The 23,579-nt window shown below is 50.1% G+C and overlaps 1 protein-coding gene across 1 annotated transcript; it reads right to left on the reverse strand.

Moving 5' to 3' along the window:
• Positions 1-542: 542 nt before the first annotated feature.
• On the reverse strand, positions 543-22,497 carry LACTBL1 (lactamase beta like 1). The gene is made up of 8 exons (XM_053577344.1): positions 22,404-22,497; positions 22,034-22,160; positions 13,993-14,128; positions 9,970-10,079; positions 6,614-6,771; positions 5,384-5,622; positions 2,810-2,915; positions 543-1,524 (listed from the first exon to the last, which is right to left on the reverse strand). The coding sequence occupies exons 2-8, from the start codon at positions 22,043-22,045 to the stop codon at positions 543-545; spliced, it is 1,743 nt and encodes a 580-aa protein (XP_053433319.1). The 5' UTR covers positions 22,046-22,160; positions 22,404-22,497.
• Between the last annotated feature and the right edge of the window lie 1,082 nt (positions 22,498-23,579).

Here is a 23,579-nt window from a genome sequence, read left to right on the forward strand (position 1 = left end):
CAAATTAAAACACAATGATATATCACTACTCACCAATTATAATTACTATAATTTTTTTAAAAAGCAATAATACCAAATACTGGCCAAAAAATGTGGGGAAACAAGATCACTCATACATTGCTGGCTAACCTGTACAGCCACTCTGCAACACAAAAAAGTAAACACATAACCAACATTTGATCCATCAGGTGCACTCCTGGGCATTTATCCCAGAGAAATAAATACTTATGTTCACATTAACACTTATGAACAAATGTTCATAGAACCCTTATTCACAATAGTCCCAAATTGGAAACAACTGAGATGTCCTTCAACCAGTGAATGGTTAAACAAATTGTGCTCTATCCATCCATGGTATCTCCATTCCACAACAAAAAAAGAAACACTATTAACACTTGTAACAACTTGAATGACTCTACAGAGAACTGCACTACCTCGCTTCGCCAACCTCTCGGGTTCTCTGGCTGGCAGCCCTCCCTTCCTAACCTCCGGTTGGAAAGCAGGGAGGATGGGGTCAGGGAGGCTCCAGACCGAGCCCAGGCTCACTGGGGCTTGAAGACCGGCTTGCGCTGCAGCCGCAGTACCCGGTACGTGTTGAGACCCGGCACGTCGAAGCCGGGGGACAGCCCGTACCTGTCCAAGGGGTAGAAATTGACAAGCTGCCCGTGCTGGGCCTCAAGCGACAGCCAGGCGTCCCCCAGCGGCAGCTCGCACGGGAACTCGCGGGCCACGTGCAGCTGGAAGACACGGCTGCGCAGGTGGCGCAGCGCCAGCGAGCGGAACGCAGGGGGCACCAGCGCCTCCACGCGGGGCCCGAACTGGCGCAGGCGCAGCTCGCCCCCCGGCCCGGCGCGCACCTCGTAGAAAGTTAAATTGGCGAAGGTGAAGTATCCGGCGAAGGGGCGTGCGCTGGGCGGAGGGGCCGGGCTGGGCTCGGCCTCCCGAAGAGCCCTCTCCATGGCGGGCAGGAGCACGTCGTAGGCCTGCGCCACCAGGTCGGGGCCGGGAGGCCGCGGCCCGGCCAGCAGCAGCACGAGGCTCAGGCGCAGCGGGGGCACCAGCGAGAAGGTGGCGGCGTAGCCGTCCAGGTCGCCGTCCTTGCGCACCACGCGGTAGCCCCGCTGCGCGTGGAACTCCCACGGCGTGCCCGTCTCATTGGCGAAGTAGGCGCCGGGGCAGGCCAGCAGCGGCGCCAGCAACGTCTTGGCCGCGTCTGGCCGCAGGAGCCGCTGGGGCCCGCTCCCCAGGAGCGCCATGGCCAGCTTGGCCAAGTCGGCGGGGGTAGAGTACATCTGGCCGGACGGGCGGTACCAGCCCAGGTCGTAGAGCGGCGCTGGGCGCCCGCTGCCGTAGAAGCCCGCTGCCAAGCGAGCGCGCACGGGGGGCGTGAGGTCGAAGCCTGTGTCCACCATCCCCAGTGGCTCCAGCAGGTTCTCTGAGACCCAGCGCTGGTAGTCCCTCTGGGCAGTGTGAGCTGCCAGGACGTGGGCCAGGAGTGAGAAGGCCAGTGTGCTGTAATGGCACCTGGAGGGAAAGCAGTGGAAACAGGTGTGGCCTAACGTGGACCTTGCTAGGCCCTAAATACTCCCTTCCCACCTCCTCAGGCTGTCGGAAATGCCACCAGAGTTTCACTGGGCTGGGTGGGGATGGGAAGGAACCTGCCTCACTGCATCCCAGACGGGTCAGACCTAGAAGAGATTTCAGAGACCATTCACTACAACTCTCTTACTTCTCGGAAGAGTGAGGCCCAGAGAGGGGCAGGAAACTGCCAGGGGTCACACAGCAAGATGGCGGAGAGCTGGACTCAGCAATACACCTGAGAATTTGGGTCCTTTACACTTTGGTATGATTGACTTTATCAAATGGAAAACTTAAGTCTTCCATTGAAGAAGACTTTTCCATGGAGAAAAAATGAGAGTGATCACATAGCTCAAGAATAACACATTTGAGACAGGGTCTCACCTCTCCCTTCTTCCAGCCCTGGCAGACACCAATAACCAATAAGAGTGATGCAGTTGCAGAGTCTCTAAGATAGTGCCTCAGGGAGGCACAAGGAAGCATGAAAATTCACAAATCCTACTAGGCATCTTGGACAAGGCCAACTGCCTTATGTTTGCAGATGGAGATGATGAGGTTCACCCGGGTCACACAGCAAGTTCATGGCAGAGCTGGAAGGGGGACTCCAGCCTGAGGATATCCAAGTGTCTCTTCTCTGCATCAGCTGGATCATTTCTTCCTTAACAAAGTGGGGCCTGAGATTCAGCTTTTGGAGAAGCAGAAGGGCAAATTTGGAAAAGGGGTACTGCCTAGGACCCAGAAGGGTACCTCTGAGGCAGGGGATGCCCAGTGCCCCAGATTTGGGTCTCTCTGTTTATGGACCACCAACCTATCTACTCCTGATCTCATTAGCATCCATTCATTTCCATTCTGGCTAATCTGTGTTCATCTTGTTTATCTGTTCCCTGTACCTCCCTGGCAAGAATGCAAACTCCAAGAGGAGGGGCCTGGTTTGTTCACTTCCATAGCACACTGTTTAGCAGCAATCTAGGCAGGGTAGGTGTTCAATACATGTTGGGTTGATGCATGCAAAGAACACTGAATTCAAACAGAACTAGATTTTAAGCCCAGCTGTCCCTTGCCTTGCTGGCCTTCCTCTGTTGGCCTTGGTCTTTCCAGCTGTGGAGTAGGAGTCATATTCAGTGACAGGCTCTGACCATCTAGGATGAGGTGACACAGGCTGTTTCCCAGATAGGTGTGTCTCCCAGGGAGGTTGCTAACATGCGGCTGGGTATCAGCACATACTCCTTACCTGGTTCCTGGGTCTGCCACCAGCACATCATCCTTGAGCAGGTGCAGGGCCTCCTGGGTGCTGCCTCTCCACAGCAGCGAAGTGGAGCGCAGCCTTCTGGGCAGCCCTAGGGAGGAGCAGTGGTCAGACCTGCTAGGCTGGGCTGAGAGCGGCATGGTGGGCCCAAGGGTGCACTCCCTCCCCCACCTTCCATGGGTTGAGAGATGACAACCAGTCAGTCTAAAAAAAATAACAGAGTAGTATGGACTCCAATCCTGCCTTCTCTTCCTGCCTGTGTTTCATTGTCCCCTCCATTCACGGGTGGCAGATGGGCATAAAGGCCAACAGAGCACCCTGAAAAGCTTCCAGAGCCACCCCCCTCATCCAGTTTGTTTTCCTTCTGGCCCAACTCCCCTCCCGATCCTGCCCCTCTGCCTGTCCCTGGCAGTGTCTCCTGGCACCAGTTTGCTCTATCTCTCTGCCCTATCAACTCCATCTTGATCTGTTACCATACCTTTGTTATTATTATTTATCATTAATAAGTAACTCATTTGCATGATTCAAAATTCAAAGGCTACCAAAGGGTCCTTTTAACCCTTCTCCCAGCCACCCTGGAGGCAAGCTAATGTTTCCACCTCTTAGTTCCCTTCCAAAGATAGTTGATGCATATATAAACTAATATGTATATGTGTGTTATATGTACGTATTTACCTACACATGCACATTATATATGCATATATTATTTTTATTCTTTATTTATATGGTAGCATAAAATATATGCTATTATGAGATTTTTTTTTCCTACTCGTTTTATACCTTACGCCATCTCAGTACACAAAGAACATTATTTTCCTTTTTTTAGGGCTTGGTTGTATAGCTGTGTTATGGTTTCTTTAGCCATTCCCCTATTGATGAGCATTTAGATAGTTTCATTGCTATCACAGATGATGCTGTAGTGAATAACTGTGTACACTCACCATACCATTCTTGTGTGAGTACATCTGTAAGAGAATTTCCTAGAAGTGAAATTGCTGGGGCAAAGAATATGTACATTTTAAATTGTAATAATGCCAATGGCCCTCCTTACAGGCTATGCTGAATTAAATCCCCACTGCTGGTGTACAAAAGGGCCTATTTCCCCACGGCCTCACCTACTCAGTGCGTCCTCTACTTTGATTATCACCAGTCTGATGTAGGGAACATGTGTCTCAGGATAGTTTTAATTGGCATGTGTTTTGTTACGAGTGAAGATGAGCATCTTTTAATATTTTTTAACTTTTTTTTCTTTCAGACGGAGTCTTACTTTGTCTCACTCAGTAGAGTACCATGGCATCATAGCTCACTTACCTCAAATTCTTGGGCTCAAGAGATTCTTTTGCCTCAGCCTCCCGAATACCTGGGACTAGAGATGCCCACTACAACACCCAGCTATTTGTTTTAGAGACAGAGTCTTACTCTGGCTCAGGCTAGTCTTGATATCCTGAGCTCAAATAATCCACCTGCCTCAGCCTCCCAGAGTGCTAGGATTACAGGCATGAGCCACCACACCTGGCCTTTTTTTACCTTCTGTTGTTGTTGTTGTTTGACACAGTCTCACCATATTGCCCTCGGTAGAGTGTTGTAGTGTCGTAGCTCACAGCAACCTCAAACTTTTAGGCTCAAGTGATTGTCTTTTCTCAGCCTCCCTGAGTAGCTGGGACTACAGGCGTCCGCCACAACACCAGGCATTTTTTTTTTTTAGAGACAAGGTCTCATTCTGGCTAAGGCTGATCCCAAACCTGTGAGCTCAGGCAATCCACCCTCCTTGGCCTCCCAGAGTGCTAGGATTACAGGTGTGAGCCACCGTGCCTAGCCTTTTTTTAACATTCTTGAGACTCTTCTGTGAACTGTTGATTCCATTGCTATTATTTACCCACTTTTCTATTGGTCTGTAGTGTTTGTACTGATTTGTAGGTGATCTTTCTGTAGTAGTGGAAATTAGGTCCTCATTATATTAAAATTATCTACAAATTTGACTTCTTGACTTGCTGTTAACCTACTAACTTGATTTTGACCTGCAACTCATCTTGCTTTGTCCATTTGGTCTAAATCGCTAGGCTTGGCCAGGTGAGATGGCTCACACCTATAACCCTAGCACTCTGGGAGGTTGAGGTAGGTGGATTGCCTGAGCTCAGGAGTTCGAGACCAGCCTGAGCAAGATTGAGACCCCATCTTTACTAAAAATAGGAAAACTAACCAGGTGTCATGGCATATGCCTGTAGTCCCAGCTACTTGGGAGGCTGAGGGAACGGGCTTGCTTGAGCCCAAGAGTTTGAGGTTGCTGTGAGCTGTGATGACACCACGGCACTCTACCCAGGGCAACAAAGTAAGACTCTTGTCTCAAAAAAAAAAATTGCTAGACTTTGTTTCTGCTTCTAGCTGATGTGATGTTTCTACCCCTGGCCCACTATCCAAGCCCTATGAGAGGGAGGTGTGGCCAAGCCAGGAAGCAGCGCAGAGAGGGGGCCCACCCTGGCTGGATGAGAGGCTTTTCCCCATCCCTCCCACCCCCCCAAAATGGCCAGGGTCCATCCGGATCGGTGCTAAGATGCTTACCTGAGAGCTGGCTGGCCATCCTTCGGAGGGTGACAGGTGAAGGCCTCAGAATGGGACTCTCCTCTGCCAGCCCATCCATCAGGCCCTGCTCTTCAGGGGCTGATGCCACCCCTAGTGGGTTATTAATGGTGAAGGTGCTGGCGTACCGCTCCAGAGGGTCGTCTAGGGAGGCCACGGTGCCCTCCTCCCACAGACGGTACAGCATGAGCACTGGGAAGATCTTGGAGATGCTGGAGATCCTAGACAATGTTGGGGGACACAAGGGTGCAAAGGGCATCCCACTTCCCATCCTGTGCCCCCCGTCAACAACTTTCTAGTATTCTAGAAAAGCACTGAATCCATCCTTAAGTCAACATCTCAGACAGAAACTCGCCAAGCCCTGTGCAACTGCCTTTGGGATGCTTGAGAACATACAGAAACTGGGTAACAGGGGTGGGATGAACTCAATTGAGCACCTACCCCATGCCAGGCCCTTTACCCACCTGGCACTTCCCATTCCGGGACAGTCCTGGGTTTGGGTGGCACCTCTGCCTCTCTCTGGCTGTGTGGCCTTGGGCAAGTTACTAGACCCTTCCAAGATTCCATTTCATTGGTTGTTTCACAGGTTGTCAAAGGAAATGAAAGCATGCACGTAAAGTGCTTGTCGACCTAGCTGGCAGGTAGTAAGTATTTGACAAATGATAGCAAACACATTTGCAGGCCCTATTACTGGCACCCAGGCCGTGTAGCATGAGGTACGCATAGTACCCCTGGGAACAAATGTGAGTTCACTTTATATTGGGATCTTTGAGGATCCTGCAGAGAGCCCAGAGGAGCCAAAACTACAGGAATGCAACTGAATGTTCCTAGCTACTTCTACATGTGCCACTGCTGCCCACTGATAGAGACCAGGGGAAAGGACCCAAGGACCAGGTATAGTTCCTGTGTGGCATCTGGGTAGGAGGTGGCACAAGGGAGCTTTTTCTAGTTTGGAGGTTTAGAGCTAAGGACTCTTCCAGAAGGTATTTCTTCCTGACCTATTATCCCTGTTGGGTTACATTTTGGGCACTCATCGGTCCACTCTGGACCTCACTCTCCTCTCTAAAAAATTGTCAAGACTTAATGAATGGGCTCTGGAAGCTTAGACACCCTCCCGTCAGCCATGATTCTTTGAGTGTCCTTATCTACAAGGTCCCCCTGCCCTCCCGTCCCCTGCCCCCTCCACAGGATCCTGGAGGTCCTCCAGCTGACCGGTACATGGTATACTCATTGGGAGTCCCAGAAGCGGGGTCTGAGCCATTCTTCTTCCCATAGTTCCCAGTCCAGAGCACAGTGTCATTGTGGATGACAACCGCAGACATGGCAGCCAGACCTGGGGCAGACATGGCCTCCCGCAAGAGACTGTCCACCTTGGGGGAGAAGAGCAAGTGCAGTGGCAGGCACCCTCCGCCTCCCCAGCCCCCAGCAGTCACTCTGCAGCCTGCCCACCCCCACAGTCATGCCCTGCACACAGGCCCCCTGTGAGCTTCTGGACCTTGGGTTCCCAAACCATCTCCCATGGAGTAGGCCCGCAGTGTAGGGCTTCCTCTTAAGATTTTTTGCTCGAAGAAACATTTCCTTAGCAAAATAAAAAAGGAGAAAAAACTACAGAGTTAGACAAAGGCTTGTCTGATGCCTTAGAAAACCACCAATAGGGTGGTGCCCATAGCTCAGCGGGTAGGGCGCCGGCCACATACACTGAGGCTGGCGGGTTCGAACCCGGCCCCGGACAGCTAAACATCAATGACAACTACAACAAAAAAATAGCTGGGCATTGTGGCGGGCGCCTGTAGTCCCAGCTACTTGGGAGGCTGAGGCAAGAGAATCGCTTAAGCCTAAGAGTTTGAGGTTGCTGTGAGCTGTGACGCCACAGCACTCTACCCAGGGCGACAGCTTGAAGCTCTGTCTCAAAAAAAACAAAAAGAAAGAAAGAAAACCACCAATAGACCTAGTCTGACCCCCTAGTGTTGGGGAACTCACTATAGAGGCTCCTAGGCCCTCTTTTTTTTTTTTTTTTGCGCAGATTTGGCCCGGCCACCTCCGGCATATGGGACCGGCCTTTGAGCCACAGGCGCCACCCGACCCTCTTTGAACGTTACTGAAAGTACCTCATTATTTTCAGTGATGAAGTACAATGAGGATGACGACAGCTAACATTTCTTAACCATTTAGAATGTGTCAAGCATGACATAGTCATTTTCATACGTTGTCTCATTTAATCCTCGTAAGTCAGTACTGATTTCTCCCCATTTTACAGATGGGAAAAGTGAGTCTGTAAAATATACGAGGATTTGCCCAGTGGCTTATGGCTGGAGGAATCGAGATGAGAACCTTGTGCCAACTCCACCCCCAGTTCTTAATTAACTGCCAGCCCACCTTGCTGAGTGACTTTCCTGTCCTAAACTGAGCTCTGCCTACTTCCAGGTTCTACCCCTGCCCCAGCTTTGCCTCTCGGAGCCTCAGCATCCTCCTGAGGGATGCAGAGAAGAGGTCAGCACAGCATTTGGCACATACTAGGTGCTCAACGGAAGGCAGCTGTAGTTATTATTGTTGCTTTTTAGAACATTGCTATGACCCTTCTACTCCTTCTCTTCCACAAAAGCTTTACAGATGGGAGGCTGAGGCAGGTGGATGGTTTGAGGTCAGGAGTTTAAGACCAGCCTGAGCAGGAATGAGACCACATTGCCACTGAAAATAGAAAAACTAGCTGGGCATTGTGATGGGCACCTGTGGTCTCTGCTACTCAGGAGGCTGAGGCAGAAGGATCACTTTATCACTTGCTGTGAGCTGTGATGCCAGGGCACCCTACTGAGGGTGACAGAGTGAGACTCTGTCTCAAAACTAAACAAACAAACAAAAAACCTTTTCAGATAGGTGCAGACAGCAGTTGTGTCTCCGCACTGCCTATGTCTTCTCTGGACTCACAATCCTCTCCCCTTCAGCTGGCATTTTCAAGTCCCTGTTCCCCCTCCAGGCTTCTGACTTTGTTTCTTTTCTTTCCATGTCTCCTAAGGTGACCCAAGTGGGTGGGGCCTGACTGGAGCAGACTAGGGCTGGCTGACACCTCCCTCTAGTATTTTATCACCCTGCAATGGTTAAAATTGTGCTGTGGGTGTGGGGTGGGAGGGTGAGAGGTGTTTGTTTTTTTGTTTGTGTGTGTGTGTGTGTGTGTGTTTTTAAAGACAGAGTCTCACTTTGTTGTCCTTGGCATCATAGCTCATAGCAACCTCAAACTCTTGGGTTTGAGTAATTTTCTTGCCTCAGCCTCCCAAGTAGCTGGGACTATAGGCGCCCACCACAATGCTGGGCTAGTTTGTTTTTACAGATGGGGTCTCACTCTTGCTTGGGCCGGTCTCGAACTCCTGAACTCAAGCAGTCCACTGGCCTCTGCCTCCCAGAGTGCTAGGATTACAGGCGTGAGCCACTGCTCCCGGCTTTTGTGAGGCGTGTTTAATCATATTGTAGTGACTAGGCTCTGTCATCCTCTCCCATCTCATCTTTCCTATCTTCCACCTACAGCCTCTGTTTTTTGTTTGTTTTTTTTTTGAGACAGAGTCTCACTGTGTCACCCTCAGTAGAGTGCCATGGTGTCACAGTTCACAGCAACCTCCAACTCTTGGGCTTAAGCCATTCTCTTGTCTCAGCATCCCAAGTAGCTGGGGCCATAGGCGCCCGCCACAACACCTGGCTATTTTTTGGTTGCACTTGTCATTGTTGTTTGGCAGGTCCGGGCTGGATTCGAACTTGCCAGCTCTGGTGTATGTGGCTGGCGCCTTAGCCGCTTGAGCCACAGAAGACGAGTCATATATAGCCTCTTTTTTTTTTAATTTTTTTTTTTTTTTTGTAGAGACAGAGTCTCACTTTATTGCCCTCGGTAGAATGCCGTGGCCTCACACAGCTCACAGCAACCTCCAACTCCTGGGCTTAAGCGATTCTCTTGCCTCAGCCTCCCAAGTAGCTGGGACTACAGGCGCCCGCCACAACGCCCGGCTATTTTTTGGTTGCAGTTCAGCCGGGGCCGGGTATGAACCTGCCACCCTCGGTATATGGGGCCGGCGCCCCAGGAACTGAGCCACAGGAGCCGCCCATAGCCTCTTTTTTTTAAGAGATGGGTGGGAGTTTCCTCACTCTGTTGCCCAGGCTGGAGGGCAGTGGTGCAATTATCGCTCACTCCTGCACTCAACCTCCCAAGTAGCTGGGACTGCACATCACCATGCTTAGCTAACATATATTTTAGAAATGGGGTCTTATAACATTACCCAGGCTAATTTTGAACTCCTGGCCTCAAGCAATCCTTCCATCTCAGCCTTTTGAGTAGCTAGAACTGCAGGTGGGAGCCATTGCATCAGGTCCCCCCCACAATGACTATTCCCCTCATCCCTAGACTAAGGCAGGTAGGCATCTTTTTCCTGCCTTCTCCCTAGTGCCTAGCTCAGAGTAAGTGCTTAAGAATACATGTTGAGTGGGTGAATGAATGAAGGAATGCCACTGCCTGCACAGAGGGAAGGCCCTCCCCTTCATCACCCACCCTAGCCCACACACCCGTTCCCTCCTGGGTCATCACTGACCTTTTCCAGAGCCTCTTTCAACACAGGGAGGGGGTGGGTCAGGGGCACAGGCTCAGGGTGCCGGGGACACATCCTCATGGGGGCAGAGGCCACCTCTGGTCCCAAGGAACCTGGACATGACATGATGAGTAGGAGACAGAAATCAGAGAGGGGAAAGTTGGCAGGAAAAGCCACAACAGCCCTCCCCAGCCAACAATAGCCTTACCAGGAGCTGTCAGGGTGCTGGCACCAGCCACAGTCACCGAGGGGCCAGGGGAAGAGTGTGCGTGGGCGGAGAAGGCCCGGTCCCACGCTCACCACCTGCTGCTTAAGCTTCCACGCTTTCCACTGGGCCCAGTTCCTGGCTGGCAGCCCCTGTGTGACCTTCTCTCACATTAGACCAGCTTCCTACCTCCGTGTGGCCAGTGGTCTCACCCACACATGTCTGTCCACCTGTCTCTTCCCCTCATCCTGGTTGTACATGTCTGGTGGAGAAATCTGGGTGGACTTGGAGCCCCACTCAGGCTTCTGGCCTAAACCACAAGGGACAATTCATTCTGTCACCAGAGCTGAGTGAGCATGGGGGTTTCAGGGGTGTGAGTCCATTCTGCCTGTATCCGGGTGTGTGCCTTCCCTCGGGGACAGGGCTCATGTCATCAAAGCAGATTCTAGCTTGCCCTCTGCAGCCAGCGTGACATGTTAAGGACACTGAGCACCAACCCTGAGAAACCACATCTTCCCACTGCCTCCTGAGACGCCATCAAAACTGAGGCAAGGGCCCCAAGGTTCAGTAAGGCCATAAATTCTGCCAGCTCCTCCCACCTCTTGAATCTGGCCGGCTGTGTAGAATGAGGTGGAATTGCTGGGGGTCCTGCTGGAGTGGGGAGGCCCTCAGGGACTTGCTCCCTTGGAGGCAGGCCTGGGAGGGCCTTGAGAGTCCACCTTGAGGGAGAGGCCCCCTGGCACAGTGGACTTGTTGGCTGCATTGGCGAGCACCCAAGCTAGACCTACAGCAGGACTGCCACCCACCCCACAGGACCCTGAGAAGTAATCAGTTTCCTTGTTGGAGATCAGTAGGTTTTGGGGTGGTTTTTACTTAGCAATAGATAACTGATACGGTCCCAAACAGGAAAATTACAAACTTTAGGGAGGATTTCTCAACAACTCCATGACATAGGTTTGATAATTAGAGTTAGGGGGTCTCAGCTAGAACCCAGAGTTTGCACAGACTGCAACCCAGGTAGGCCTGGCATCACCAGCCATGCCCCTCTAACTGTGACACGTGCACACAGGAGAAATCAGGTTCCAAGTAAAGGCAGATTTGTTCGAGTGGCTATTGCTTGGGTGTGGGGCCTGAGAGTCCCTCCAGGCCATATCTCTCCCAGGACCTATATCACTGTGGTCTGCAGACAATAAGCTGGTTCCCATTTGTAACAAACTATGTACAATTTTTTTTTTTATTTTGAGGCAGAGTCTCAGTCTTTTACCCCGGGTACAGTGCAGTGGCATCACAGCTCACAACAACCTCAAACTCCTGGGCTCAACCAATCCTCTTGTCTCAGCCTCCCAAGTAGCTGGAACTACAGGTGCTCATCACAACGCCTGGCTATTTTTTTTTTTTTTTGCAGTTTTTGGCCAGGGCCGGGTTTGAAACCGCCACCTCCAGTATATGGGGCTGGCGCCCTACTCCTTGAGCCACAGGTGCCGCCCCTCTGGCTATTTTTTTTAGAGTTAAGAGTCTAACTCTTGGGCGGCACCCATAGCTGAGTGGGTAGGGCATCAGCCACATACACCCAGGCTGGCAGGTTGGAACCTGGCCAGGGCCTGCTAAACAACAATGACAACTGCAACAAAAAAAAAAAATAGCCAGGCATTGTGACAGGCACATGTAGTCCCAGCTATCTGGGAGGCTGAGGCAAGAGAATTGCTTAAGCCCAAGAGTTTGAGGTTGACGCCACGGCACTCCACTGAGGGTGACATAATGAAACTCTGTCTCAAGAAAAAAAAAGAAAAATAGTTTCACTCTTGCCTTGGCTGGTCTTAAATGCATGAATTCAAGCAATCCACCTGCCTTGGCCTCCCAGAGGGCTAGGATTACAGGCTTGAGCTACCACGCCTGGCCATATTACATACAAATTTTGAGAGAAAAAGAGCACTTAGAAATTTTCTTGACATTTTGACAAAATAATTTTGCATCTGTTGAGTGTAATAATTCAAAACTCAGGCTTCTACTTCATATGTCTTTTTTTTTTTTTTTTTTTTGTAGAGACAGAGTCTCACTATACTGCCCTCGGGTAGAGTGCCGTGGCATCACACGGCTCACAGCAACCTCTAACTCTTGGGCTTAAGCTATTCTCTTGCCTCAGCCTCCCAAGCAGCTGGGACTACAGGCACCCGCCACAACGCCCGGCTATTTTTTGTTGCAGTTTGGCCGGGGCTGGGCCTGAACCCGCCACCCTCGGCATATGGGGCCGGCGCCCTACTCACTGAACCACAGGCGCCGCCCTTCATATGTCTTTTTAAATCTTTCCCTAATAGTTCATCCTTGTGCATTTGTAAGTAACATTGATGCACTGTGGACTGGTAGTTTGACAGTTTGAGAAGCCTGGCCCTAGGGACATGCCAGCCTGCCTACTCAGGGTCTATTTGCTCAAGGCACTAAGAAGTCCCTCATAAAGGAACTTACCCTCAAAAGAAAGGGTTGCAGTAGGAGAGGGAGGAGACCACAAGAAAATAACAGGAGGCATTTCTGCAAAACTTCCTGTGGGACTTGGGAGCCCGGGTACCTCACTGAGCTTTGAGACATGTGTCCCACAGGATGATACAGGAATGGAGAGAGGCCTTTTCCTCCATTCAGTACAGACCAACGGCCCAGAATCCCAGCAGGCTGGAGGTCCCAGTGCTTGCGATAGTAACAGAGGGTCTGGTGGACATCACCAGCAGTGGTGGCTACTTTGATGCACCTTGACCAGCCCAGGAAGAAGCGGCTCCAAGAAATGGCAGCTGCTGTCCATGGACACCTACGAGTTATTCCTCTTGGGGTCTTAGATACAGCTAAGGGAACAGGGCTAGGGCCAGGAGTACCACCCAGGTGGCTGAAGGCAGAATAAGCTAAATACCATTTGTACGTTCCTTTGATCACCATGAATTTTTGTTGCTTTTTTTTTTTTTTTTAAATCATAGCTGTGTACGTTAATGCAATCGTGGCGTACAATGTGCTTGTTTTATATACAATTTGAAATATTTTCATCAAACAGGTTAATACAGCCTTCAGGGCATTTTCTTAGTTATTGTGTTAAGACATTTGTATTCGCGCCTGTGGCTCAAGGAGTAGGGCGCCGGTCCCATAGGCCGGAGGTGGCGGGTTCAAACCCAGCCCCGGCCAAAAATTAAAAAAAAAAAGACATTTGTATTCGGGTGGCACCTGTGGCTCAGTGAGTAGGGCGCTGGCCCCATGTACCGAGGGTAGCGGGTTCAAACCCGGCCTAGCCGGGCGTTGTGGCGGGCGCCTGTAGTCCCAGCTGCCCGGAAGGCTGAGACAAGAGAATCGCTTAAGCCCAAAAGCTGGAGGTTGCTGTGAGCCATGTGACGTCATGGCACTCTACCGAGGGCGGTAAAGTAAGACTCTGTCTCTACAAAAAAAAAAAGAGACATTTGTATTCTACATTTGGTAAATTTCACATGTACCCTTGTAAGATGCACTGTAGGTATGGTCCCACAATCATCCTCCCTCCACCCATTCACTCCCCTCCCCCGCCCTCCCTAGCCCCTTTCCACCCTGAATTTTATTTCCAGGCTGCATGGCTTGAGGAAACCTCAGTGACAATAGGCTCCTCATTTAATACACAAGGGCATCAAGGCAGAGGGAGGTTGCAAGACTGTCCCAAAGATACCCAGTTAGTGAGAGTTAGTGTCAGAATGGAGGCCAGAGCTTCTGAGTCTAAATCTCAGGGTTCTTGCCTGCAGCCTTAGATTGCGGGTGGCAGCACAATGTCCAGGAGGACCCATTGGGTCAAGGGATCTCAAGGCTGTCTCTGCACTCACCGGTCTTCAGCTTGGGGAGGTGATACTGCCACAGGAAGCAGCCAGTCATAACCACAGACAGCAGGCAGAAGAAGCCGCAGCAGACAGGGAAGAGCCACTTCTTTCTCACTTTCAGTAGGCTGGGCTGCCGGCCAGCCTGGGAGAGCAGGGACACAGGGCACAGCCCCCTGGGGGTCAGCTGGAAGGAAGAGAAGGACCTGTCCCCTGTCCCCTCCTCAGCCTCAGGCTCTCCCAGACATCATGAGAGCCCCACCTTTGGATTAATCTCACACCTCGCCAGGGTGACCTCTTCCACAGCTCTGCCCTGAGTGAGCACCCACACACCCGTGCCTCACCTCACCTGTGCACTTAGCAAAATATCGTCAGATCAGCTAAAATGCCACCTCCTCTGCAAAGCCTTCCCCAATGGTCCTCACCCACATCCCCTTCCAAGGCACTTGGAACAAGCCTCAGAACAAGGCACTTGGTGCCAGTGCAGCTCTCTGTGCTACAGTAGTCGCTCCACCACATCAGCTAATCTATCTAATACAGTGTGAGCGCTCCAAGGGCAGGGCCGTCCCCTCTCTATCTCCCCTCCATGTCCTCTGGTTCCTTCTGGTTGCTCAGTTTATGTTTGTGGAGCGGGTATAGGGGTCCTGAGAAGGCAGCATGAAGCTTCTCTCCCTCCCTCCCCATACACCCACTTTCCAGAACATCCTCCTCTGTGTTCTTGACCTGGGAAAGAGCACTCAGTGAGCCTGTATACAGCTCCCAAATGTGGCTGGTACTCCACAGCAGTGGCTGGTTCTGGAAGGCTGGTCACATTGCCACACCTCCCATGTTCCTCTGCCTCTTCCTCTTGTGAAGTGAGTCAAAAACCTTCACAATGAAAAGAGGCTGGTTTCTGGGTGGCGCCTGTGGCTCAAGGCATAGGGCACCAGCCTCATATACCAGAGGTGGCGGGTTCAAACCCGGCCCCGGTCAAAAACTGCAAAAAAAAAAAAAGCTGGTTTGGAGATCTCAAGGAAGGATAGAGAGATTGGGGTCCTCTACCAAGGTTTGGGGGCCGAGGAAGAGTAGCTCGTGCAGGTGAGTGAGGGCAGGCAGCAGGGAGTGTAAAAATGGGTCCTAAAGCTGCCACAGGCAGGAAGAAGAGGGCAGGTGGGAGGTGAATGAGTTATTGGAGAGGGAGGGTGTATGACAAACCGTTCCTAGAAACATGGTATTGCTCCCCCTTCCCTCCTCCTCTGTCCTCAGTACACACAACCTCTCAGTGATGAATTACCAAATCAGAAATGAAAGAGGGACATCACTACAGATCCTACAGGGAAGTATTGCGAATGACTTATGCCAATCTATTTGACAATTTAAAATGACAAGGACAAATTCCCTGACAAATATAATTCCCAGGTAATCTCAAGCACAAAGACACCAACCATATACTAATGATCATCAATTCCCTAGTTTCTGCCCAGCTCTCTCCTGAACTTCAGACTCCCATTTCCTGTGCCTGAGCATTTCCATCCAGAAGTCCCCGTGCATCTGAAACTCAACATGCAGGACAGAACTCACTTTCCTTCTCTAATGTTTTCAACATCAGATCCTGGCACCTGCTTCCACTCAGCCACCCAGCTGGAAATGTCAGGGTCTGCCCTGGCCTCTTTTTGTCCTCCAGTCCCCACCTCCAGCCAACCACCAAGCCCTGCTGTCCCATAAAAATTCTAAAATACTACAAGCATACTGAAGAATATAGACAGACTTTACAAAGAAGTGGTCAACATATAGAGAACATTTTTGTACGTATTTTGTAAAATGTTTGTAATGAATATTTTGTAAATAAAGGTACACTTAGCTAGCTATGTATGGTGACTTCAGGGGTGACTTTTGGGACACCCTGTATTTTGCATTTGAGTCAGGAGCCGTGTGCTAAGAGTGGAATTTCTACATGGCAAGATGTGTCCATCTTCACCTTAATCAGATACTATCCAGTTACTCTCCAAAGTTGTTGCTCCAATTTACATTCCTACCACATTTGATTCTCACTGCTGTTTTTCATTCAGTTTTTTTTTTTTTTTTTTTGGCCAGGGCTGGGTTTGAACCCGCCACCTCTGGCATATGAGACCGGCGCCCTACTCCTTGAGCCACAGGCGCCACCCCTCACTGCTGTTTTTTTTTTTTTTTTTTGTAGAGACAGAGTCTCACTGTACCGCCCTCGGGTAGAGTGCCGTGGCAGCACACGGCTCACAGCAACCTCTAACTCTTGGGCTTACGCGATTCTCTTGCCTCAGCCTCCCGAGCAGCTGGGACTACAGGCGCCCACCACAACGCCCGGCTATTTTTTGGTTGCAGTTTGGCCGGGGCTGGGTTTGAACCCGCCACCCTCGGCATATGGGGCCAGCGCCCTACTCACTGAGCCACAGGAGCGGCCCCTCACTGCTGTTTTTAATTTGCCTTTTTCTTGATGATTAATACCACTGAATTCCTTTCAATGTGTTCCCTGTATATATTTGGGCTTGATTTTCTGTGATCAGACTGTTCTCCTGTGCCTTTTCTCCCTCTCTCGCTCTGTCTCTCTCTCTTTATAATCTTAGAATAGTATTTTATTTCAAATTAACAAAAGGGTACAAATTTTTTTTTGTGTGTGTGGTTTTTGGCCAGGGCTGGGTTTGAACCCGCCACCTCTGAAATATGGGACCGGAGCCCTACTCCTTGAGCCACAGGCGCCGCCCAAGGGTACAAATTTTTTAGGTTACATTGTTTTCACTTCTAAGGTAAAGTTCAAGTTATAGTTGATCCCTTCACCCAGGGGACATGCTGAACATCCTCACATTATATACTTTAGGTGAAATCTCCTCCCTCCTCCGCCCTTGATCTCCCTTCCCTCTTGCTTGACTATTTTATCACTCTGTGTGGGCATGTAGTTGTTTATATATTGGTTTCATATTAGTATTGAGTACATTGGTATTAGAGTTCTGTATATGTTCTGTATACTCTTTTTTTTTTTTTGAGACAGAGTCTCACTTTGTCACCCTCAGTAGAGTGCCATGGTGTTATAGCTCACAACAACCTCAAACTCTTTTTTCTTTTTCTTTTCTTTTTTGTTTTGTTTTATTTTGATTTGTTTTGCAGTTGACATTGTTGTTTGGCAGGGCTGGGCAGAGTTCAAACCTACCAGCCCTGGTGTATGTGGCTGGTGCCCTAGCTGCTGAGCTACAGGTGCTGAGCTGAACCTCAAACTCTTGGGCTCAAGTGATCCTCTTGCCTCAACCTCCCAAGTAGCTAGTACTAAAGGCACATGCCACAATGCCTGGCTATTTTTTTTTTTTTTTAGAGACGAGGTTCTCCCTCTGGCTCAGGCTGGTCTTGAACTCCTGAACTCAAGCAATTCACACACCTTGGCCTTCCAGACTGCTAGGATTACAGATGTGAGCCACCGTGCCCAGCTGTTCTGGATCCTCTTACTTGCGGTTTGCCTTTTCACATTGTGTTGATAACTTGGGCAAACAGGTAAAATACAATAGTGGTGAATCTGTGGCAAGATTGCCTGATTCTGAATCTCAGCTCAGCCACTTACCAGCTGTGACCTCAAAAATGTCACTTAACTTTTCTACGCTTCTATCTTTCACCTATAAAGTGGGAATGATTATAGAACCTAATTCATAAATGTGTAAGAATCCAATGAATTAATATATAATATATTAAAGGACATTGTCTGATACAACATAAAGCCCTTTGAGCTAGTACACATTTGTTTTGTACTTTTTGTAGATTGGGTCTTGCTGGAGTGCAATGGCTATTCATATATAATGCACTACAGCCTTGAACTCCTGGGCACAAGTGATACTTTTCACAAGTGATACATTTCAGCCTCCCAAGTAGCTGCTGGGACTACTGATGCCTGCCACCGTGCCTGGCTACTATTACAGGATTTTTAAATAGAAGGGCTTTTTGTTTTTCTCAAATTTATGAAAATTGTCCTTTTGCTTTGCATTGTGTATATGAACGTGTGTGTGGGTGCCTGTGCACTTGAGAAACATATTTCATGAAGGTCATAGATACAGGTTTCTATATATATCTATATATATATATATTTTTTTTTTCAGTTTTTTTGGCTGGGGCCACCACCCCTTTGAGCCCCAGGCACCACCCAGGTTTCTATATTTGTACATAAAAAATATTTTGGGTTTCTATATTTTTACATAAAAAATATTTCGGGTTATAGTGCAAAGTAGGAATCCAATTTTCTTTTTTCCATGTGAATAATCAGTACTCCCAGCACCATTTATTAAATACACCAACCTATCCCCCACTGACTTGTATACCATCCCTGAAATATATCACCTGTCTATCTGTACATACAGACATCTGTTTTCTAGGCTCTGTTCCAGTAGAGTCTCGCTGAGTTTATATTTCATCCCTCTCTAGCCAACCCTACATGCTCTTCCATAACAAAGACCACTCATGTGTTGAATATTTGCTGTGTGCCAGGCTCTACTCCGCAGGAAACACTCTGGCAAGAGAGGCTTCCTATGATCTGACCCCGATGTCCTCCACTGGCCCACTCCCTGTCCCTTCTCCCCATGCCTCTTGTCTTTATGCCCCCTCACCCTGCACTGGTGCCCCTCTCTGGCCTGCACACCTGCCATCCTCTTGGAACGTGATGCCCTTTCTATCTTTGCCCACCTGGCAAACTGTGTTCTTCACCCACGAGCATCTGTGAAGCCTTCTCTTCCTCACCTGGCAAAATTGCTGACACTTTTCTCTCTACTTCATGCACACCCACCACTCCTGGCTTACTAACCGGCTTCTTCATCTGGCTCCCTACTAGGTAGGGAAGCTCTCTGCACCAGGATCATTCCTTCTTGGCTTTTGTGCCTGTGACGCCTGTATCCCACCTGGCACTGGCAGATTCTCAGGAAATGCTTTTGAACTCTACATTTCTGCACGTAGAAAGACTTGGCCTCAAAAATAAGGCCCATTTCCTGAGTCAGTTGTGACTATGGACAAGTCCTTTCTCCTTTCTGGGCCTCTGTTTCTTCAATTATTATTATTATTATTATTATTTTTTTGTAGAGACAGAGTCTCACTTAATTGCCCTTGGTGAGTCCCGTGGCATCACACAGCTCACAGCAGCCTCCAACTCCTGGGCTTAGGTGATTCTCTTGCCTCAGGCTCCCAAGTAGCTGGGACTACAGGTGCCTGCCACAACGCCTGGCGATTTTTTGTTGTTGTTATTGTTGTTGCAGTTTGGCCGGGGCCGGTTTGAACCCTCCACCCTCGGTATATGGGGCCGGCACCCTACCCACTGAGCCACAGGTGCTGCCCTGTTTCTTCAATTATTGAAGAGAGTTTGGCTACTTCTAAAGAGTTTACTTTTACTCTGGAAATCTCATGTGATTTCAAAAGCATCTTCCAGTTCTAGAATTTGCATTCCACACTGAAACCATTCTTTATTCATAGATTCCAAAGACCAAGGAACAACCTAAGTATCCTTCAATTGGTGATAGACTAACTATGGTACATCTTTACAATGAAACACTACTCAGCAATGTAAAGGAATGAACTATTTTTTTTTTTTTGAGACAGAGTCTCACTATGTCACCCTTGGTAGAGTACTGTGGCATCACAGCTCACAGCAACCTCAAACTCTTGGGCTTAAGTGATTCTCTTGCCTCAGCCTCCCAAGTAGCTGGGACTACAGGCACCTGCCACAACGCGTGGCTATTTTTGGTTGCAGTTGTCATTGTTTAGCAGGCCCAGGCCAGGCTCAAACCCGCCAGCCTTGGTGTCTGTGGCCAGCGCCCTACTTGCGCCCAGCTGGAATGAACTATTAATACATACAATAATGGGGGTGGATCAAGCTGAATGAAATAAGCCAGACTCAGAGGGCACAGACTATCTAATACCACTTATATAACATTCCAGAAAAGGCAAAACCATAGTGACAGAAAACAACGTGGTGGTTGCCTGGGGGTGGGCCTAGCGGTCAACTACAAAAGAGCAGAAGGGAATTTGGGGAGGTGGTGGAACTGTGCTCTCTCTTGATTGCGGTGGTGTTTATGTACACATCTGTCAAAACTCACAGAACTGTACGTGTTTTATTGCATGTAAATGATGGCTCAACTTTCATAAAATGAAGCCATTAAAGGTCATAAGAACACTGGGATTCTCCACCTGTGAGGGGAGGGACACCAGGCACAAGACCATACCTTGGCCACAAAGGAGCGAAAAGGATGCCCTCTGGCATGGATTGTCTCAGGGGTGTGGAGAAGACACCCCCCTGTGAGCACAGGCAGGGTCAGGGAGGGAAGCCTGGGGAGAAGGCAACCCACTCTCCCTAATAGGCACTACAGCACGACCAGCTCATTTTCAAGTGAAGAATACATTTCAGAGACATTAAATGACTCACTGAGGTCATGGTGAAGGACAGGCAGGGAGTCAAGCTCTGTGCTATCTACCACCCCACTCACCACAAAATGTAGGTAGGGTCTCTACAGTCCCCAATTTGTAGCCCTCCTCTAGGGCCCAGCCTCATCTCAAGTCTGTCTCCAATCTCAGGATTGAGTCCAACAGCCCCGAAGGTGGGGTCAGTGTTTAACCGCTAAGCAGCGCGCCAGCTGCTCACATTTTGACCTGCAGTGGCCACTAGCAATCTCTCTCCTCCCCTTCCCTACTGGAAACTAACAGGCTCTCCTGAACCCTACCCATACCATAGCTCCTTCCTCCTTCCAGGCTAGTACGGCTCAGTCACCCTCACCTCCTCCCACATTCTCACATTCCCCCTCTTTGTTTAGTCATTCATTTAGAAAATGCCCCTGAGGGCTGCTGTGTGCAGAGCCATAATTGCCCCTGCTGGGTCACGCCTGCCCAGCAGAGTCAGCAGGACAGGAACGTGGCCAGACACAAATGCAGGGCCAGTGGGGCAGGGTTGGAGTCGGGCTCTGCTATCACCAACTTTGGATAAATGACTTCAGCTCCTGGAGTCTCAGTTCCCCTTCCGCATAATGGGGAGTTCAGGTGAGAGCAAATGAGATCTTGCATGCAAAGCCCCTGGAAAGCTGTTCACTACTTGGAAGTTAGACTAAGCTAGACTGGTGATAACCGCTCTGAGTGAGAGATGTAAATAGCTCACATTTTGACCTGCAGTGGCCACTAGCAATCTCTCTCCTCCCCTTCCCTACTGGAAACTAACAGGCTCTCCTGAACCCTACCCATACCATAGCTCCTTCCTCCTTCCAGGCTAGTACGGCTCAGTCACCCTCACCTCCTCCCACATTCTCACATTCCCCCTCTTTGTTTAGTCATTCATTTAGAAAATGCCCCTGAGGGCTGCTGTGTGCAGAGCCATAATTGCCCCTGCTGGGTCACGCCTGCCCAGCAGAGTCAGCAGGACAGGAACGTGGCCAGACACAAATGCAGGGCCAGTGGGGCAGGGTTGGAGTCGGGCTCTGCTATCACCAACTTTGGATAAATGACTTCAGCTCCTGGAGTCTCAGTTCCCCTTCCGCATAATGGGGAGTTCAGGTGAGAGCAAATGAGATCTTGCATGCAAAGCCCCTGGAAAGCTGTTCACTACTTGGAAGTTAGACTAAGCTAGACTGGTGATAACCGCTCTGAGTGAGAGATGTAAATAGACAACATTTGTGTGGAGGCCTCCAAGCCACCCAGGAGGAAGGAGGAGCTCAGCCTGCGGTTGGGAGGAGGAGGAGAGAGTCAGGGAGCAGGCAGACAGGAGATGTGCCAGGGGCCACTTCAGAGGCCTGGGGAGGTGACGAAGAAGAGGGACCATTTCCAGGGTGGGGCCTGTGGCTCAAAGGAGCAGGACGCCGGCCCCATATGCCAGAGGTGGCGGGTTCAAACCCAGCCTGGGCCAAAAAGAAAGAAAGAAAAAGAAAAGGGGCCATTTCTGGTTTGTAATGAGAATTCAGTGAGTTGATACAGGGAAAACAGTTGGAACTGCTCCTGGCCTGCACCGCAAGCTCTAGAAAGGTTAGTGATGGTGATGACAGTGATGAGGGGGGATTTAGACCAATATTTAAAGACTTCCAGGGCTGTGCCTCACCTGGGTCTTCATTCTCTCCAAGGCCTGGGAAGATTCCAGCTCTCTGAGGATTCAGGTCTACACCCTGGGAGACCCTGTGAGCAGGAAATTGAGACAGAAGAGTGAAGGAAAAAAGAGGACCTTGGGTCTGGAAAAGAGAAGGTGGGGACAGGAAAATGCTAGAAAGCAAGGAGGGGGCCAAGCCACCCCTCCGCCCATGTGGCTCCACTCCAAGGCAAGGGAAGCAGTAGCCCAGAAACCCCAGGAGTCTCAGGCAAACTGGGCAGTTGGTCACCCTATCTGCCCCTGCGTCTAATTCCAGTTCCTCTTCCCCCTCCAGCCTGCTTGGACCAAACCCTATCAGGGCCCCAGGCTCTTGGCCACAGCTCACCCTCTTCCAGAAGGCTCAGGAAGGACAGGGCAATTCCGGCCTCACCACTGCTGGCCAGTGCCTCTGGGAGCCTCTGTGTCCAGGAGATAGGAATGGCTTCCTGGACTCTCAAGCACAGGCTTTGCCTGAGCTTTCCAGGGGCCGGCAGATGTGGTGACTGATTTCCCCAGCGCTAATCCCTCAGAGTGCCCTCTGCCATGGGGATTAGTTCCAGGGGTCCCCAAGCAGCAGGGAGGGGAGGCAGATCTGTCAGGGAGCATTGGGTGGCATGATGTGACCCAAATGCTCCAAGCTGGTAGGCAAAGAAATGATCCCTCCAAAGGGAGTCCCTGCCAAGCCCAAAGTGGAAAAGAGATGACGGGGGTATGGAGGGGGGCTGGGTCCTCTAGGCTGGACCCCACACCAGCTGAGGAACCCCAGGCTCCCAGGAACACAGTGTGAACACCTCTAGGGTCAGCCTAGCATCTAGGAGAGCTTTTAAAAACCTCTGGTGTCTGGGTTCCATCTCAGAAACTCCCTGGGGGTAGTCTGGATGCCAGAATCTTTGAAGTCTCGTTGGAGATTCCACTCTTTGGCCAAGACTGAGTACCAGTACCCTGGCCTAGTGTTTCCAACATACCTGTGTGTAGGAGCACCCTGGGACTGTGCTAAACTGTAGGTGCTGAGTCAGTGAGTCAAGATGGAATCTGAGAAAGGACATTTCTAACAGGCTCCCAGGTAATGCTGATGCTGGTCCAAGGACCACACTTTGAGAAGCAAAGCTCATGTGCAAGCTCATGGATTACCCCAGCCTCCTCACCATCACATCAACAGAGCCTGTCATTATTATCCCCTATTGCTGATGCCCTGGGGTGGGCACGTGAATGGGTGGATGCAAGCCTACCAGATCTTCTTCTGTAGCCCCCATGACCAAAAATCTGAGTGAATTTTTCCAAACTGCATATTGGGTGGCTGGAAAAATAGGCTCAGAGAGGAGAAATGACTTGCCATGGTCCCATAGCAGGGTCAGTGTCAACAACAGAGCAGGAACCCAGGTCTTCTCCATTGTACTTGGCTGCCTGGCTGATCTCCGTGGCTCAGGGTGGGCAGGGCAGCCTTCCTTTTGGACACAGACTGCGCATTGACAATGTACCAGATACAGTGCGTAGTGCTTTCTGTGGTATGCCTTTTGCTCTA

The sequence above is a fragment of the Nycticebus coucang genome, chromosome 22 (genome assembly GCF_027406575.1).
Source record: "Nycticebus coucang isolate mNycCou1 chromosome 22, mNycCou1.pri, whole genome shotgun sequence".
Classification (NCBI taxonomy): domain Eukaryota; kingdom Metazoa; phylum Chordata; class Mammalia; order Primates; family Lorisidae; genus Nycticebus; species Nycticebus coucang.